Source organism: Heterocephalus glaber, unplaced genomic scaffold (assembly GCF_053883595.1).
Source record: "Heterocephalus glaber isolate CG9 unplaced genomic scaffold, H.glaber_assembly_v1.0 deba00001452, whole genome shotgun sequence".
Taxonomy (NCBI): domain Eukaryota; kingdom Metazoa; phylum Chordata; class Mammalia; order Rodentia; family Bathyergidae; genus Heterocephalus; species Heterocephalus glaber.
In genome coordinates, this window is record NW_028258302.1 from 10,379,815 (window position 1) to 10,399,546 (window position 19,732).

Sequence of the window (19,732 nt, forward strand, 5' to 3'; positions counted from 1 at the left end):
TGGAAGAGATTGAACTCTTAAGTAATTACAACTCCCTTCAATAAATGCGACATGAGAGTTTCTACAAAACGTATTGGGAGCCATGGAGAATGAAAATACAAAATCTGCCTGGAGTAATCAGGAAAAGGCAACACTGACAACAGCCCACGGTAATAGAATAGAGCATTTCAGCTCTGATGGAGCATTAATATAGACTGTGGAACTATAAAGCCCAGAAATGGGGCTATAGAAGCAGGCTTGATTTTGTAGCAATGGGGAACTGTCAAAGAATTCTGATTTTAAGTAAGGCTACTGTACAGTTGGAGGGGGTAGTTTGAAATGAGGAGGTCAGGGGCCCTTAGGGAGATGAGGACTGGGCTACAAAGGACATTCTACATGAGTTCCCTGGAGGGCTATTTAAGCAGGCAGAATTCACAGAGCTAGGTGAAGCCTAGAGGTGGGAGGCGAAGGAGAAGGTAAAAGGGGAGGTGAAAGAGGGGGCAAAGGAGAGACTCCCAGGTTTCAACCTGGAGGGCAGGGTAGATGGTGTTTGTGCTGCTTATTCATCAGGGCAGGGGACACAAGAAGAGCAAATTGGGGGGGGGGGGTTGCAGGAATTGGGGATAAAATGGGCCAGTCTCTTGAAAAAAGCAAGAACTGAATACCAAAGAAGTGAAATTAAAAAAAAAAGAAGTGAAAGAATAAGATGAAGGCCCTTCCAGAGGAGGGGTCAGGGGCCCACCCCCACTCCCAAGCCCTCACCGTGGTGGCCTGTGAGGCCTCCAGAGTGAGCTCCTCCAGCAGGTCTCGGGTGCTGAAGCCCTCCTCCACCATCACAAAGTCCGATTCACTCAGGTAGCCAGCCATGCCGAGCCGAGCCGGAGTCCAGTCGATGGGCTGGATGGAGCCACTGCCGCTGTCGCTGTCCCAGCCACCGCCTTAGAAAGTATGCAACACACTTCGGGGGGAGGGGAGGGTACTGCTGAGGAGCAGGCTCCGAGGCTCCCTCCACCTCCCAAGCCAGTCACCCACCACCCTGCCCCCGGCACAAGCGTGGGGAATCTTAGGCTCGCTTGGAAGGCTGTGCCACTGTCAGAAATTCTGGATTCTACACTGGAACAAGGCGTTACATGCTCAGATGTCAAAGCCTCACTTGCCCTATCTGTAAAATGGATAAGTTGTTTTGGAGATCTTTTCCAATTCTGAAATGCTGAGCTTAGGAAGAGGGAAAGAATAAGCGAGGGGGCAGGAAGTTTGAGAAGCCTGGGTGGGGAAATTTCCGGGGTGCCCCATGCAGAGGATGCCAGCGGCCACGCCAAAGATTCTCAGCCCCAGAACAGGAGCTTAGGTTCGAGTTCGCTCTCTGCTGCAGGACCACGGGCAGTTTCCGACCGCTCTCAGTGCCTCAGCTTCCCCATCTGTAAATGGTTGGTCCTGCTGTGCTAGAAATTCTTAGGCGTGCAAGGGGGGGCCACGTGGAAGGCGGGGACCGCGAGCTCCCAGGCGAGAACTGACCAAGGTTCTGTCCCGGTGACCCCTTTCGAGTGCAGGGTCGAGGTCCCGCCCTTCCCCCCAACACCCTTACCAAGCCCCGTCCTCCTTCGCGGTGGCCAGAGCCAGGCGCGCTGCTAGGGGGGGTCGCTGGTGACCTCGAAACTTGTGCGACACTCTGCGGAGGAGTGGCAGTTGCGGAGCCGGGGCCCCTGCTGAAGGAGGCAAGAGGGGACAGGAACAGGTCAGCATCGAAGCCGACGGTGCCCGCTCCCGAGGCTCCCCAAGCCGACCCCGCTGCACTCGCCTTAAAACGCATTTACACGGCTTCGGCCCATAGGTCTCCCCAGCGAGTGAATCGGATCCTCAGCGCCTCCGCTCGCTCGCTCCCCGTATCCGGGCCGGCGGCCTGCGCCCCTCGCGCCCGGCAGCCACCGACCCCACGCCCCGCCTTCCGCCGGCTGCCTGCTTATATAAGCCACGCCCAAGCCCCACCCCTGGCGCCCAGGCCCCGCCTCCGCTCGCTCCGTAGCCCTGGCAACCGAGTGCCGCCGGCCCATTGGTAGATTCCGACAGAAAGCATTCAGCTTTGCCCGCCGGCTCCTCAAGCCCGTGCCGCATTGCTCCCGGCAGGGTCCTCTAGGTGGCTACCCAAGCTGGGAATTCGGAACCGCAGAGCTCTAGTGTCTACGCGGGTAGGACCCTTAGATCCTGCATCTTGGCTCTAGGAAACTTTTTCTATCCCTTACTGAACTCAACGATGCCTTCTGTCTCCTCTGCGTCGTGAAGTGCTAGCTCATCTTCGGGAAACCCAGATCAAACGTCATCACTTTGTATTGTTTTCTAATAAAATCCTTTTTATTTCATTGCCTCTTCTAGGCATCTTCTCTGACTCCATCAACTCAAAACCCAGCTCGAATGGGTTCAGAATGCCTTTCTTTTTGTGGCTTTCCAGTCTAAGAAAGATTCCTCTCTCCTTTGCCCTCTGAATCCAACAAACTCATAGTCCTCAAGTAAAATGTGTCTCCTCGAGGAGCTATCTCTGACTTCAAAGTATTTCTCCTGTTCTATACTGACAGACTCCTGCTCTGGCTCATCCACCAAAGTCCACTACAATGTCACCACCTCTGTTGAGCCTGCCATGGCTTACCTAGCCCCAAGACACGGTGGAATTAAGAGCATTTATGTCTGACTGGACCTCTTGCTCATTTGACACTTGCTGCCCATAGGTGAGATTCCCGTTGTTGTTTTCCACTTCCTGTCTGTTGACATTTCTCAGCTACTTCAGGGTGCTCAGTGCCTAGCATACACAAGAATGGTCTGGAAAATTCAATAGCTGTGTTACTCAAAAGCTAATTCATCTGGGGACCTGAGATTTATCTCAGTGGGTCTCCCGCCTGCTTTGCAAGTGCAAGGTCCTGAGTTTGATCCCCAGTACCAAAAAAAAAAAAAAGCTAATTCATCTGAAGCCGGGTGTGACGGTGCTCTGGATTCAGTACTCAGCACCACAAAAAATAATAATAGTAATTACAAGTTAATTTAGAACAGTTGTTCCAGAACAGTCAAGCCATTGTTGGTAAGAATAAAGAGAAGAACTTCCTCTACTAGATATCCAAATTTTTTTTATTAGCTACAGTCTTTAAAACAGCATTGCACTGGAAACAGGAAGACAGTGGTAGGATAGAACATAGTCTAGAACAGTCTTGGACACATGGGAGGAACTGGTACAAAATGAAGGCAGAAACCAGAAACCTGGAAAGATGAGGCTAAGAGGAGGGAAGGGGCACCCAAACAACATTGGCTCTCATTTAAATCACTTTGACCTGGCTTCAATGGATACCATGGTATGGGTAGATCTCACCTGCTTTTCTCATCATCTGGTATGTAACAGGCAAAGAATAGGTATATTTATTATGCTTATTGAATGAACAGGCAAGAAGGAATGAACTAGAATCCAGTCTATTTGTGATCTGTCAAGGATAATACGTAAGCAGAGCAGTAAAATCTATGCCCTGGTTTGGGTATTGAGAGGCTGCAGCTTTATATTTTTCCCTACTAAGTATGTTATCCCCCAGAATCACTATGACAATCCTGTGTCCTAGAAACTATAGTTGTTTCCATTTTATAGATGTGAAATCTGAAGTCCTGAGAAGTTCAGTAATTTGTCTAGGATTACACAGCAAGTAAGGCAAGTAAGGGTGGAGCCCAGATTCAAACCTAAATCTGGGCTGGAGGTGTAGCTCAATAGTAGCATTCAAACCCCCCAGCACTGCAAAAATTCAACCAAACAAAAATGTTCTATAGGTTCATAGAACTGGAGAGTTTGCAAAATACTTTTCTACCCATCATTTTATTCAGGCTTCCCCAAATTGTACTCATATTAATTTCCTAGGGCTGCCAGAACAAAGTGCTAATTAGTAGTGGTTTAAAACAATGGGAATTTATTGTCTCACAGTTCTGGAGGCTGGATGTCTGCAATGAGAGTATTGGGAGGCCTATGGTCTCTTTGATAGTTCTAGGGGATTATCCTTCCTTGATTCTTCTCATTTCTTTGTTTTTTTGTGGGTTTTTTTAGTACCAGCGATCGAACTCGGGTCCTTGCACTTGCAAGGCAAGTGAAGGAACCACTGAGCTAAATCCCCGGCCCTCTTCTCATTTCCATCCTTGATATTCCTTGACTTTGAGTACATTGCTCCAGACATTTCCCTGTCTTCCCCATGTGTCTTCATATCATCTTCCCTCTATTTATGTCTGTCTCTGAGTCCAAATTGTCCTTTTAAATAAAGACACTAGTTGTATTGTTTATGGCCCACCCTAATGCCCTCACTTTAGCTTGATTACCTCAAACAAAGTCCCTATTTCCATATAAGGTCAAATCTGTGGGGGTTAGGATTTTAACATATCTTTTGGGAGAAGAAACACAGCACCATCCAAACTGCCAACAGACACTTCCTTTCATATCTTTGCCCAAGACATAAGCAGTGATATCTAGCTGCAAGGGAGGCAGGAAAAGATAGTCTTAGTTGGGTGCATTTCTGTTCCTCCCTTGCCCTAGTAAGCTCAAAATACCTAGAGAGGGGCCGGGGATTTAGCTCAGTGGTTCCGGCACCTGCCATGCAAGCACAAGGTCCCGAGTTCAATACTCGGTCCCCCCAAAAAAATACTTAGAGAGAAAGGGAGGTTTAATATTGTGTGGTAACTGACCATCTCTGCTACAGGTAGGGAAGATTATTTCTCCCTTTTAAATATTAGTATACATAGTTCAGAATGATTATGTGATTTGCTGCATAGGCAGAAAGAGAAGTAACAAACATCAAGCATCATGCTGAATGTTTAAAAACATAATTGCATTTGATCTTTAGAAAAACCTGTGAAATAGGCATTGATTGCTCCATTTTACAGATGACAGAGTTCAGATTATTAAAGTAGTACAGCCTAGGACTATCTTGAAGAAGAACCTGAGGCCCCAACCCTGGGAACCCCAAATTCTAGTCATCAGTGAGGTGTCTGTGCCCCCGACACAGAAGCAGACAAGTAGAAGACCACTCTGTGCCAACTCTGAGAAGGCAAAGTTCAAGTACATTGATTAAATGGGTGACTGTATTCACAACCCTCCCCTAAACAGCTGCGATGCTCAGATGTTAAAACCCATAGTTTGGATTTCTTTGTGTTTATTTTCACTCTCTTTTAGGCTGCACACAAATGTGAAAACATAATAATAGTGTGTGACAATTAAGGAATTCACACACTTTCCCTTAAGCCAGACCTGAGTCATTTCTAACAAATGTGATGAGAAAACAACAACCACACACAGGAAGAAAAGAAAAAAACCACTCAGCTGAAAATATTGCTTTCTGCAGCTAAGTGTCTTCAGAGCCACCTGGGAGTGGGACGGAAAGGCTGCAGCTTTCCCCTGTATTCTCCAGTGGTTCTCAGGCAGCAGAACTACCTGGAGGCTTGTTAAAACACAGAGTTTCTGATTCGGTAGATCTGGGAGACTCTAATAATGTGCATTTCTGACAATTCCCAAGTTTTGCTATGCACCTTTGAAAGAAGGCATCAGACTCTCACCTGGCAGGGACCCAGGATGAGGCAAAAACCAACTCAGACTGGACGGCGTTGCTGTCTGTAGACAGTAGGAACACAAACTTCAGGGGTATACATGCTTCAATCCTCACTGGCTGCGTGACCTTGGCAAAGGTACTTATCTTCCCAGAACTCACTTTATTCATCCATGAAATGGGGATAAGAGTGCCTACCCCTTAAATTGTTCATGAGCATGTAAAACCTGCTGCCTAATGCCTGGCACATGGATTAGCAATGTATTCCAAATAATAGCTGCTAGTATTACTACCCTGGGCCAAGATGCAGAACAATATCAGAGGGATACAGCTAGGCCAGAACAAGGAGAAGCAATTTCTTTGGGAGGTTTTGGGACCTGGGCTGAGGAACCCAGCAGGGGACAGAGGCTCAGGAAGTGGCTCAGTGTGATGCAAGAGGGTATTCCTGTGCATTCCCTGTAGGATTTCATGGGGCAGAGACTGATGGGCTGAGCACCAAGCCATACAAGCTTGACCCAGGCAGGGCCTCTTTCTAAGTTGCTATAGTAGTCACGTTCTCTTTTTTTAAAAAAACCTCTTCACTTCAATTGGGCATGGTGATACGAACCTGTAATTCCAGCTATGTGGGAGGCTGAGCCAAGAAGATTGCAAGTTCAAGTCCATCTGGGGCAACTTAGTAAGACTCTGTCTCAAAAATATAAAGAGAGCTGACCTGGGGATGTAGCTCAGTGGTACAGTGCCTCTGGACTTGATTCTCAATACCACCACCACCAAAACAAACAAACAAGCAAACAAACAAACAAAAACCTTTCATTCACCCCAAGAAAGAGAGGACTCAGACAGGAGAATTCTCTGCCCCACTGCTAACTGACCCACACTCATCCATACACTTCTGGCTAACTGACCAGCTAGAAATCCAGAGCCAGTGGTCAGATAATAGGATAGAGATAGGTCCAGAGAATCCACTCCAGAGGGAGGCAGAGCGTGTTGCCTCTGTCTCTGGGCTTCCAGCTGTACAGCCATCCTTGAGAGACTCTGGGTCCTTTCAAGAAGTCTCCTTTGCAGAGAGGCAGCTTGGTCAAGTCCTCAGTCACATGGACACAAAGAATCAGACTTCTTGCCTTTGAATCCTGGGTCCCCATTCCCTTGCACTTCATTTTCTTCATCTGTTGAATGGGAATAATAAGGTTGCTGTTATTAACTGCATGAGGTTGACATAGTGAGTGAAAAGGTGACCATGTGACAGTCTGAATGGTGATGCCCCCCAAAATCTTCATGTTAGAATCTAACACCTGCTGTGCTAATTCAAAGGGTAATTGAAAGATACAGTGAATGCTTAAATAATAAACTTATTACAGACAAAAAGACACATTGCCCAAAACAATGAGCTAAGTATGTTCAAAATGTGGAGGAGCATTTTTGAGGGGTATTAATGACAATGTGTCTTTTTCTGTAATAAAATTTGTAATTTAAACATTATTTTTCATTACCTCATTGATCAAGAGATTACAGTAATTTCTGTCAAATAAAAACCTTAGCGTGTCCCCTCATCCGTCTTATTCACTGGATCCGGCATCATGCAACTTCTGGCTCTTCCCCAAAGTCAAAATGACCATTAAAGGTGAACATTTTTAATCGATTCGGGACACTGAGGTAGCCAAGACAGTCCAGCTAAAGACATTCAGGAAAAAGAACTTCCAGAACTGCTTCAGAAAGTGGCAAGAACGATGGGCTATATGAGTATAAAGGGAGGGGAGGTATGTTGAGGGCCATTAATTTTTTCTAATTGAAACATTCAGCCCATTTTTCAGTCACACCTCATGTTAAGAGGTGGGGCTTTGGGAAGTGATCCCTCATGAATGGGATGAGTACCTTTACAAGAGGTTTGAAGGAGCTTCCCTACTCCTGCCACATGACTATGCAGCAAGAAGATCCTATCTTGTTTTTTTAAAAATAGCATAATAGATTTTTTTTTCCCTTTTATAGGTGTGCAACATAATGACATTCATCATTGGAGATATGCACCTTTATATACTCTCTTGGTTCTTATTTTTCCCCCTTCCCGCACCCTCCCTTCAACACCTCCACCCTCCCTATTTACAAAGACTTTGTCTCCATTTTTTTGTTTTCTCATATTGATTCCATTCCCCTCTTTCCTTTCCCCTGCCCCTCCCACTTCCTCTCCCCTTTGCCCCTTTTCCTCCTATTTCACATTATCTATTATACCTTCTAGTCCTTATTTACACTTTCAGTTTCTCACACTAGAGAAACTATTCGGTATTTACACATGTGTGTCCTGTTTATTTCACTTACGAGTATCATCTCAATGTGCATCCATTTAACAATAAATGTCTCTAATTTCTCTTTTTTGATGGCTGAGGAGTACTCCATTTTATTAAAAAACCCCACATTTTCTTGATCCAGTCTCCAGTTGATGGGCATTTGGGCTGTTTCCAAGTTTTAGCTATTACAAACTGTGCCGCTATGAACATGGGTGCACATATATCACTGTGGTATGATTCTTTTAATTCTTTGGGGAAGATACCCAGCAGCAGATTTATATTTAATATAGTACTTTACTCCAGGAGGATGTTCCTTGGTTTAACACAAATGGTCTTTTTAGTATTAGATATCTTCTCCATTTCAATGTCAATATAAAGGGATTTTTTAATATTAGATCTTTACTCCCTTTCTATATCAGATATACTGAATATATTTTTCTGACCCCACTCCCTCAAAAGATAAACATTTCAATTTTGACCTGTTTGATCTCTAAGTACAATATGAGCTTGGGAGATAAAACAAAAGTCTGATTGAAAAAAAACATGAAAAAAAGACTCATCAGTAACTCAGAGGTAGTGATTATCATAAACGAACAGTGGTAACTGCCTGAGATTCTAGGCAAGAGCTTCTTCTTATTTCATGTTCTTGGAGAATTCTGCAACTGTGGAATAATTATGCAAATTTCAGCCATTATACTTTGACCCCCTTTGGAACCCACAAAATATTAATTATAGGCTGCATTTTTTCAGTGCATTATTTGTTGTAAAGCAAACGTTTTTACCACTTTAAAGCTCAATTTATTCCCATGTTACAGAAACAACTAAGAAGGTAAAATTGATACTGGATGGGATTTTCTGCATGGGAACAATAGAAGTGAGACTGCAGTAAGTATTGTGAGCATACACACTCTTGCACAGGCAAAGCTTTATTGAGGAAACAAGGTGGGGGACTGCAGCTGAAGAAAGTCAGCATTGATGGAGGGATGGACGAAGCTGCTCACAAAACAAAGAAAGCACTGTACAGGGCCAGGGATTTAGCTCAGTGGTTTCGCCGCCTGCTACGCAAGCACAAAGACCAGAGTTTGATCCCCGGTACAAAAAAAAAAAAAAAAAAAGCACTGCACTTTTACTGATTTCCTGGGGCAGGTTAAAGTTCATGAAGTTTCCACCAGCCAGGAGCACGGTTTCAAAAAATGTTTCTTTTTTGTGACCACCAGTGGTCATAATCAATTCATCCCAGGTCTTGCAGTTGGTGCCCTCATCCTGTGCAAACATTCTGGCCTTGTGGTTGGTCCAGGCCTTATGATAGGGCTTAAGGACTTTAGGTGCTTCGCTGCTGCAAAGGCATAAAAGTGGGGTGGAAGAAACATATACTAGCTCCAATGAGAAATAGACCAAATTAACCCTGTATTATAGTCCTGGAAAAAACATTTTTTAAATGATAAACATGTCTATGTCCAGAAGCAAGTAGAATATAACTCAAAGGTTAAGACAGCAAAGGGAACAGACACAAATCAAGATAGAGCAGGCAAGACTTTTATCCCATTTTAGTCACTCATCAGACATCTGTGGGCTCAAGTGAAGAGGTAGTGTTTTCATCAAAAGTCGCCTTCAAGTTTCTGCGAAGTAACCTAGACAACTAGGTTATACCACACAGGCTAGGGGTGAGATCTACAGCAACGCTGGTGGGAAACAAATAATGTATCATCCAGCCATGAGATCTTCAAAATTAGTGATTTTTTTATAAAGTCAACTAAAGGCAAATGAAGCTAAAGAGCCTATTTAGGTTATTTTTCCCTAGAAACAACTAATTCATTTTGGATAAGTATTCTGCTTCTGTGGTTTCATCAGCGTCTCATGAGGAGTCTATTAAAAGGGAAACAACATGCCATGTATAAAGGGGTTGCGGCTTACTGAGCCCAGAGATTTATTTTGTCATTCTAGCTTTTTGTCCCACCATGGTGGTCCCTAACTCTCTCAGAACCCATTTACTGTTTCCTGGGAATAATCAGTGACAAAGCTCAAGTTTAGCCTCTGGAGCACAAAAGTTTTCAGTGTGAGATTTGATTCAGAAGGCCCTTCAAAATCATTGCTGTCCATTTCTCTCTTGTGCATATACCATGCGTGCATGCAAACACAAATGGTCGTAATGATGAGAACAGCCTAACAAGAGCAACTGCATCTTCACCTTTTCCTGCTTCAATAGGCAGCAACAAAAGCAATGAATGAGGACTAATAGCACTTGTTTTGAAACCAAGGTCAAAACATTGAGATCTTGAGAGCTGAATGTTTCCAAGAAATAGTATAAATATGATTCTATCTGGCTTGAAAATACTCCCTTTCTGGCTGGAGCTCTAGCTGCTCAGGCTAAGAGGCTCCGTGTTACACCACTTTCCAGGAAGCAGTCTTTACAATTATGGTCAAAAGGTGCCCTCTTGGAAGCAAAAAACAGTCCTTACTACACAGTGAATCTGCTGGTGTTTTGACCTTTGACTTCCCAATTTCCAGGACTGTGAGCAATAAATTTCTGTTATTTATAAAGTACTTAGCCCAAGGTATTTGTCGTAGCAGTATGAATGGACAAAGACACCATGTAAAATGATCAAAACGTGTGTGCATACTTAAGACCCAATATTACCATTGTTCTATCATTCATTTGTATCGGCTTAGATGGGCATTTGTTCTTATAATCTGTCCTTGCTTGACACTGTGTCTGAGTACAGCCCTGGAAAGTCACTTCACAGAATTGTGACTATTACATGGACACTCATCATCTTATATTCTCCACCTCATGCCCAATTCAGCAACCTTGACATCATCCCTGACACCTTTTCTTCTGCTTTCTTATCCTTGTCACTCCCTGAATGGTTCTCAAGCCTGCTTCAGCTTACCTAGTGCTGTGTAACAAGTCACTCCAAATCACAATTCTACGGATTGACCATCTCTGCTGGGCAGTTTTTCTGCTGCTCTCTGTCATGTTTTGTTATGGATTAAATATTTGTATCCCTCTAAAATGTATATATTAGAACTTAACTCCCAAGGTGATGGCTTAAGAGGTGGGGCTGTGGCAGCAATTAAGCCATAATGGCTGTGGTCTCAGGGATGGGATTAATGGCCTTATAAGAGGCTTCAAAGAGCTGCCCTCCCCCTTCTGTCCCTTCCGCCATGTGAAGTCCCCTAGATGCCCGCATCTGTGAGGGACGGGTTTCACCAGACACCAAATGTGCTGGTGCCTTCATCTTGGACTTTCCAGCCTCCAGAACTATGAGAAATAAGTTTCTGTTGCTTACATATTACGCAGGTATTTTGTTAAGATGTGGTCTCTTATGTGGTTGTAAGCAGATGGCAGCTGAGACTAGAGTCATCTAGAGGCTGGACAGTGACACTGAGATAGCTAGGCTTTTCTCATGCTCTTCCACATGGCTCCAGAGCAAGGGGGCTGGGCTTCCTCCCTGGTGGAACAGGGCTCCCTGAGGAGGACTTGCCAGGCCATCTTTTTAAAATTTTTGTTGTTGCTGCTTTTTGGTACTGGGGATCAAACTGAGGACCTTGCACTTGCGAGGCAGGGGGTAGAACCACTCAGCTAAATCCTCGGCCCTAATTTTTTTTTTTTTTTGACAGGGTCTCACTGTGTAGTCCAGGCTGTCGTTGAACTCACTATATAGCCCAGCCTGGCCTCTAATTCACAGCAATCTTCCTGCCTCAGCCTCCTGAGTGCTAGGATTACAGGTGTGCACCACTACACCTGGCACCAGGCCGTCTTAAAGCTTAGGCTCAGTGCCAGCACAGCACCACCCCCTTTGCATTCCACTGGTTCACAAGGGGTGCAAGGTCATCCTGGCTTCCATATGGAGGGGTAGAACTACCCAAGGCATGAATACTGAGAGGCATGCTTTCTTGGGAACCATGTTTGGAGACTGGCTGCCACAAAAATCTATCCACTTTCTACATATCCATGCCTCACTCCGGTCCAGGTTATCATCATCTCTAGGCCTGAGATCTGTAATTTTCTAGTTTCCCTGCTCTACACTGCCTCCTGCCAGTCTAGCCCCACACTGCAGCCAGAATGTACTTAATAAAAGAATGTCAAAATGCAAATTAAGTCAAAGTTTCACCTATTTACAACCCTGTGATGACGTCCCATTGCTCTCGGAACAAAGTCTCAGGTCCTCGAGGTCCTACGTCCAGAATTCCACTTTCGTCCCCTTCGTCTCTGCCCATCCCCCTCATTCTCCCTGCCACCATTTTCCAGGCTTGAACTCAAGCTCCTTGGACCCACCATGCTCCTTCCATTCCCGGGGCCCTTGCATTTGCTTTTCTCTCTGTCTGGAATAGTATTTTTCTCCACTTCTTCACTTGACCAACTGCTCTTCATCCTTTAGGCCTGAGGCTTCCCTGACACTTTGGACCAGTCAACATGCATCTTTGTTGCAGGTAAAACGAAACTCTGCCTGAATTGGCTCAAGCAAAAAGGGCATTTGTTGCTTCATGTAACTAACCCGTTGAGGGGCTAAGAGTTCAACCACGAAGGTAGGCATGATGGCACATGCCCTTAATACCAGCACTTCGGAAGCTGAGGCAGAAAGAATGCAAGGCAAGGCCCATCTAGGCTATACAGTAAGATCCTGTCTCAAAAACAAACAACTCAGACAGGGATGGTACCCAAGAGCTCAAAACTGTCACTGGGAATCTGTTTCCCTTCAAGTCTCACCAGTGCCTGCCTTAGGGTTGGCTTCCTCTTCGGCCAGGCTCCTACCCCTCTGCTTATCCCCCAAGCCCTGGCCCAGCTCCTTGGCCCTGTTCTGTGATGTGCACACCTGTGATGGACCAGGCCTGCGTCTCAAGCACCCTCCTCCTCCAGCCGGAGGATGGGCTCAGCCCCACACTCACTGTACACAATGCGAGGGTTGAAGGGATGGTTCTGCAAAGGAAGAATCAGAGTTGTTACCTGAAAAGGCAGGCATGCATTCTAGGCAGGGAAAATACTGATGAATTTCTTTCTTTTCTTTGCTAGCACCCTAGCAAATGTACTTTTGCACCTGTGGGTCTTTACATGGCTATTTCCTCTGCAAGGATGCTTGCTTGCTTGCTTGCTTTTTCAAGTAATATAAATCCTTTTTTTAAAAAAGTTTTATTTTAAAATTCATACAGAAAATGTCCAAAAATAACACATATCCTTCACCCTCTTTTCACACGTTTATGTGTGTGTGTGTACATACATGTTACACCTCCATTGATATCTATATTACCTGTCTGATGATGTGTCTCTCTCATTTATTTTTTCTGAACCATTTAAGAGTAAGTCGCTGACTTTGTGCCCCTTTACCCCTAAGTGTGCCTGTGTTGTTTGCCTGGACTGCGCTTCCTCCAGGTATCTACATGGCTCACTGCATGTTGCACACCTTCATCACGTTTAAGCCTTTGTTCAAATGTCACCTTACCATGATTTCAACCCACCCTTATGCATGCTCTTGCTGCTCTTATTTCTCTTACCTGTTCCTCTTCCCCAGAACCTGACATTTTCTAGGATGCTTTAGAATTTGCAGAGTAAGTCTATGTTTTATACTCCCTGAGGAAGAGTATGTAATCTTTTTGACCACTGATATATCCCAACTTTCTTTTCTTTTTCTTTTTTTATGGTACTAGAGATTGAACCCAAGATCTTCTCACTGAGCTACCTTCCAAGCCCATCCCCCCCTTTATGTTTTATTTTGATACAGGGTCTTCATAAGTCTCTAATTTGCCCAGGCTAGGCTGAACTTGGGGTCCTCCTTCCTCAGCCTCCCAGAGTGCTTGGATTACAGGCCTGTGCCACCAGGCCTGGCCCAAGTTTCTAAAATAGTACTTGGCATATAACAGATGGTCCAAAAATATTCACTGAATGAATTAATTAATGAGACAACCCAAGGTCATAATGAGGAAGTGGTTCAGTGCTTTCATCAGACGCTGCCCTCAGAGCTCTTCTGTGACATTCTCTGGTGCTGCCTAGCTCCTCAACTGGCCCATCTGTGATGCTGCTTTCTGTATCCTTTAGCCATCATGTGGTTGATGCAAGAAAAAAATTATGAGATCTCAATTTTTTCTTTTTCTTGAGACAGGGTCTCACTAGGTACTTCAGGCTGGCCTTGAATTCACTATGTACCCCAAGCTGGCCTCAAACTCATAATCCTCCTGCCTCAGCCTCTGAAATGCTGAGATTACAGGCATACACCGCCACACCCAGTGAGGTCTCAATTTTCTCATTACCTTTGACTTCCCTTTTTCACTCCTTCCTCCCACCTCAAATCCACTCTTTTACCCTACCTAGTATGTTCCTCTCACATGGTAACCATTCCCTTCTTGTGTGGTAGGAGTCAGGGAAGAGCACTGCACAGGAAGTCCTTGGAAAAGTCACTTCCCATTCTGGCTCTCAGTCCCTCCTCTCTGACTCCTATGATCTCTGAGACTCTGATCATCTGCCAGACTCTCTGTATATGGCTCTAGTGAATCCAGGGAGAGACCTGTAGGCTTCTCACTAATAGCAGCATGTGTGGCTTGTTCTCCTATGAAAGAAATCATAGGACATACATGAGAAAAGTGTTTTTAAGGCTGTGGTTGCTGCTTCCCTGCCACTCAGTTTGAGAACTAGATAAATGTTGATTTCCATTCAAAGCTACCATTACATTGAAGCCCTATGACCTGGCAATTTGCTTCAGTTTTCTGAATCCTTTTTTTTCCACTGTAAACTAGGTTTAGCCAAACCTTCTCCAGAGGGTGGCTGGGAAGAGAGGTCCAGAACAGCCTCGTCATAGTATGTAAGGACTGGCTCCAAGTTGCCATGAGACCAAAAAGAGGCAGACAGGCCCAAGATTGCCCAGAGTGCAGTTTTTCAGGGTATTTACTGATGTAAATGTGGTCCTGGGTGGCAGCAAGACCAGTTGGATCCTTGCAATTCAAGTCAGAAAGAGGGCCATGTCTGTGGGTTAAGACAAAAGTGACTTCATCTTGGCTGGAATATACCTGTTTTATTTTAAGCTGATTCCTAAGAACCAAGCACATCCCTAGAATGAAGGTCCAGTTATAAAGTTCCACATACCACTCTAATGGTTTTGTCTATTTATAGTTTTCTGGGAAACTAAGGAGGAAAAACCAAGTAGGGCTATTCTGAAGGAATCATGACAGTTATGACTGAAGATGGTCCCAGTCATGTCAAGGTGAATCCATACAAACAGTAAACAAAAAGATTCAGGCAAAGCACTTTGCATATCACCTGGTAAACAAAAAGTATTCCAAAACTAGCAGCTGTAACTGGCTTCTGAGCCCTGGGTAGATTCCTGCTGCAGCTGAGGACACATAGGCAAGGGTCAGGGGACATTCCTGAAGTCCTCTCTGTCAGACAGGTATGCGTTATTGGGAGACTGTTCACTAGATGAGGGTCTGGAGATACTAGTTGTTGAGGTCTAGACAGAGCTTCCAGCCCCTTGTCACCCCATCTCAGAGGCTGATCCCAGAAGTCTGAATCACAGAAAACATTTGAAAGTTCCTGGGAAAACCATCTAGGCTAGGAGAACTTTGAATATTTTTCCCCACACATTTAATCTATTGAAATATTATATTAGTGTCTAATGCTTCATAACAAATAACCCCACAATGTAATGGCTTAAAACAATAAACATTGATTGTTTCAAACGGTTTCTGAGCGAAATCTCATGGTTCGTCATCAGGCAGTCAGCTAAGACTGCAGACATCTGAAGGCCTTATCTGGGGCTGAAGGATCTCCATTGTAGCTTGCTTACATGGCTGTTGGCAGGCTCCATTCTTGCCATGTGGATTTTTCTATAGGGATGCTCAATATATGGCCTCCTCCAGAATAAAGGGGTGGGGAACAAGATACAACTGCAATGTCTTTTATAGCTTAATCTCGGAAGTGACACCCCATCACTTCTGCCATATTCTATGGCCCACACAGACCGGCCTGATACAACACAAGGCATGGTAGGGATCCTTGGGTCTATTTTGAATGCTGCCGGCCATACATATAATTTATATATGATGAAATTCACAGGTCTTCAGTGTACAGTTTGACGAGTTGTAAAAATTGAATATTCTAACATAACCCACACTTCTATGAAGGTTCAAACATGTCCATCAGCTCAGACTCTCCTTTCATCCCCCTTTCCAGTCAATCCCCTCTCATCCCAAGCAACTACCAACCTTATTTCTATCCACATAAAATTCACAGTTTTACCTAGGTTGATGAAACTGGAACCATATACTATGAATTTATCTGCCTGATGATTTGAGATTCATCCATGCAGTTACTTGTTCAATGGTTTGTTCCATCTTACCACTGAGTTTTGTACTCCTCCCACCTTTATGTAAACTTACCCTTATTAAATGTGCCCTGTAACATGACACCGGGAAGTTTACTCATGTTTCTCCTTCTACTAGACTGCTCAGTGATAGAGGTTGTATCTCATTTATTTCTGGATCCTTAACATGAGCTCAATGCCTAGCAGAAGGTGGGTGCTGGAAAATGTCACCTCCTGGGCCTTGGGAGTGCAGCATTATGGGAAAGAGGAGTCAGCAGGGAGTGGGGTGGAACTGGCTGAGCACCAGCAGGAGACCAGTGTACACAGGTCCCATGTACCCAAAGGGATTTCCAACTAGATGTTCTAGGACAGAGAGGGGTTCCAGGCCAACAAACAGGCCTTTTACCCTGAGCTCAGCCTTCTGGCCAGTAGGAAGCTCAGTGATCAGGGACAGACAAAAAGAAAGTAAAAATATATTCTCTCTCTCTTGTTTCTCCATGCCTTTCACTCTAAATGTGCACCTGACAGCCAGCCCTGGCCCTTGAGCAAAGGTTTGCATGCCCTGGCTCTTATGAGTACCTCCTCCAGCCCACCCTCTCACACCGCTTACTCTGCCTTCACCCCCAGACGGGCCCTGAGGAAACCAGGGCTGAGGCTCTTACCTGTAGGCTTTCTGGAATCCCAGAGTCCCTAGAGCATGGACATAGGGGTCAGAGCTGGCACTGAGTTCCTGCCCTATCCCGTGTGGCTGTGTGACCTTGGTCCTCCTAGACCTTCTCTGTTAAATGTGTTCATCATTTCTAGCTGGGGGTGGGGGATGCAGGAAGGAATGATGGAGGTAAAGGGCTAAAGGGAAAGGGAAAGCACAGTGACTGGCAGAGAAAAGTTGGGGTGACTTGATGAGGTGAGATGTTAGATGGGACCTTCCCTGTTTTTCCACAAAAGTAGAATTTATACCAGTGTCCATAGCTAGGGACAAAAGGCAAGAAGTACTTTGCCTCCCAAACCCAGAATGCTGCTGGCTCCCCTCGGGGCTTGGTAGGAAGTGTCATTTCAGCAGAACTGGCTCTACCCACAGTGCTGGGGGTGCAGGGCTTGTGAAAAGAAGCCACCTGTCCCTCTGTCCCTCAGCAATGAATTGGTTTTTCTCCCCTAAGCAGGACAGCTGTGGCCAACTGCAGTGTGCAGAGATGGCTGCTATAATATCTCCCATCCCACCCTCCAAGTGATTCCAGCCCCCAGCCATTAAAGTCTTCCCAGCTAATACCCAAATATCATGAGCAATGTGCTAGTTATCTATTGCTGTGAAACAAGTTACTCTAGAAGACAACAGCTAAAAACAAATATTTATCAGCTCACCCAGTTTCTGATAGTGAGGAATCTACATCTGGGTGATTCTGACTCAGGGCCTCTGACAAAAATCCATTCAAGCTATGGGCCAACCCTGCAGTCATATAAGACTTTGGGGCTGGGGATCCATTTCCAAGCCTGTTCACATACTAATCCACACGATGCCTCAGTCTCTCTCCAGTTGGGACTCTCCACATATGAGTGTTCTCACAACATGACAGCTACCTTTCCCCAGAGTGAACCATCTAAGAGAATCACTCATAAGTGACATACTGGATTAGTCTGTTTTCTGTTGCTGCAATGAAATACCTGAGGCTGGGTGCTTTTTAAATAAAAGAGATTTAGTTCATAGTTTTGAGGCAAAAAGTCCAAAACCAGGCAGAGCTCACCTGTTTGACTTCTGGTGAGGGCCTCATGGCAGAGGGCATCAGAATGGCAGGAATGAGTGTGGAAGAGATCATATGGTAAAATAGAAAGCTAGAGGGATTCGAGGCCAAGCTTATTCTCTATGACATCTCCTTCTTGGAAGAACTAATTCATTCCACAAGATCCGCATTAATCCCTTCTAAGAACAATGACACCATGATCTAATTCCCTTCTACTAGGCCCCACCTCAACATCACCACCCTGGAGCCCAAGCGTCCAGCACATGAACATTTCGGGGAGATATTCAAACATATTCAAACCATACATACTATTATTTCTGCCATTTCCTATTGGCCACACAGACCAATATCCTACGGAAGGCAACTTCACAAAGGTGAATACCAGGAGACAGAGTCCATTGGGAACCATCCTGGAGGCCACCGACTGCAAGCAGAGTCCAGCCCTCCCTCCTATGCCTATCCTCATTCCTGACTCAGACTCTTTGAGCATGGTAAAATAGTGGTTGCTTTTTGATACAAACATGAAGTGGTCTGTTACACAGATGTAGATAACCTGAACAAAGCTAAATGAATTATTCATCCGGTTTAGGGGGCCACCAGAGGGTGTCCGACTTCTCAGTCCTTGATGATGCCCTTTGAGTAACTGAACATACCAGACACCCTACCCTGATAACTTAAATAGGGGAAAAGGTATTGAAGAGGAGGTCAAACATGTGACCAAGGTGGCAAGTGGGCAAGGAGAGGTAGAAAGATGGAGTCCACCAATCCCACAGGTCCTACAATTGGAGCTGCAGAGAGTAGATATGATGGGGGCAAACAGGTGAAAGGTGAAGGGGAAACCAGAGGCCCCCAGCAATGGAGAGCTATAGGGTACCTAGCCCTTTATCAGCTTGGCCTGTGGGGACATCCCTCCACAAAAGCCCCCCAACACACACACACACACTATGTCCATAGACAGCAAGCCAAGCAGCTTTCATGACCAAGAAAACAGGAAAACAGACATCTTCTAAACCATGAAAATGGAATCACCCAAGTGGGAACAGGGAACATCCACAGAAACAAGTTCGTTCGCTCTTTCTGGTTCCTGCCCAGCAGAGGGCAGAGCAGAGAGAAAAGACTCCGTCCACCTCCTCTCCAGGCACAGGTTTGGCCTGCTGGACTTTGAATCCAATAGGAGATTGATTGACCTTTGGAAATGGATCATACCTGAAAAAGACACAGTGTTAGTAACTAGAGGTCAATTAAAAGCTTTAGAACTGGCTGGAGATGTCATTTGGGTGCCAAATGTCCAGCAGGAAAGGAGGGTGGTAGAAATTATTTTTTAAAAACTGTTTGATGTTTACTTTAAGGTGTTGGTATTCCTCAATCAAAGTAGTTCTAGGAGTCATCATTATTACTGTCTTTGGCTCCTCCTCTTTCACTCATCATCATGTATTGTATGCTGGCCATTGTTGTAGACACTGTCCCCAGGACTCTGTGATGAGCAAAACAAACTCAGTCCCTGTCCTCATAAGTTTATGATCGACTTGGGAAGGGAGACATTAAGCAGCTAATCCCACAAGTACAAGTTTAGTTTCAGGCTATGATAACTATAGTTAATTAGAAGTATAAAAAAATTAGAAGTATAACCGATTGATCACTATGTTCTGTCCATTCAACTTCCAAATATCTCCTAAACCTTCTGCTATTCTACTCATCCCAGATGTACCTGTCTTTGTTCAAGCCTCAGTGTCTTTTATTTGGGTTGTTTCCTTGGCTCTGATCTCTTTCATTCTAGCACATTCTCCACCCTTCCCCAGAGAGAACATAACAAAAGGCAAATAGGATTGTCACGCCTTGCTGCAAACAGCTAGTCATCCCACACATTCATTCCTCCTTTAGTAATACAGCCT

The 19,732-nt window shown here is 45.0% G+C and overlaps 1 protein-coding gene across 8 annotated transcripts in view; it reads right to left on the bottom strand.

Moving 5' to 3' along the window:
* The window catches only part of Azin2 (antizyme inhibitor 2), a 31,889-nt gene extending 29,953 nt beyond the window's left edge, over nt 1-1,936 (bottom strand). For 5 of the 8 annotated variants that reach the window (XM_087214930.1, XM_087214928.1, XM_087214926.1 and 2 more), the window contains exons 1-2: nt 1,778-1,936; nt 742-1,685 (exon numbers count right to left, since the gene is read on the bottom strand). In XM_087214930.1, the coding sequence (XP_087071056.1) occupies nt 742-846 (105 nt within the window). In that variant the 5' untranslated portion in view covers nt 847-1,685; nt 1,778-1,936. 8 annotated transcript variants of the gene reach the window in all.
* Between the last annotated feature and the right edge of the window lie 17,796 nt (nt 1,937-19,732).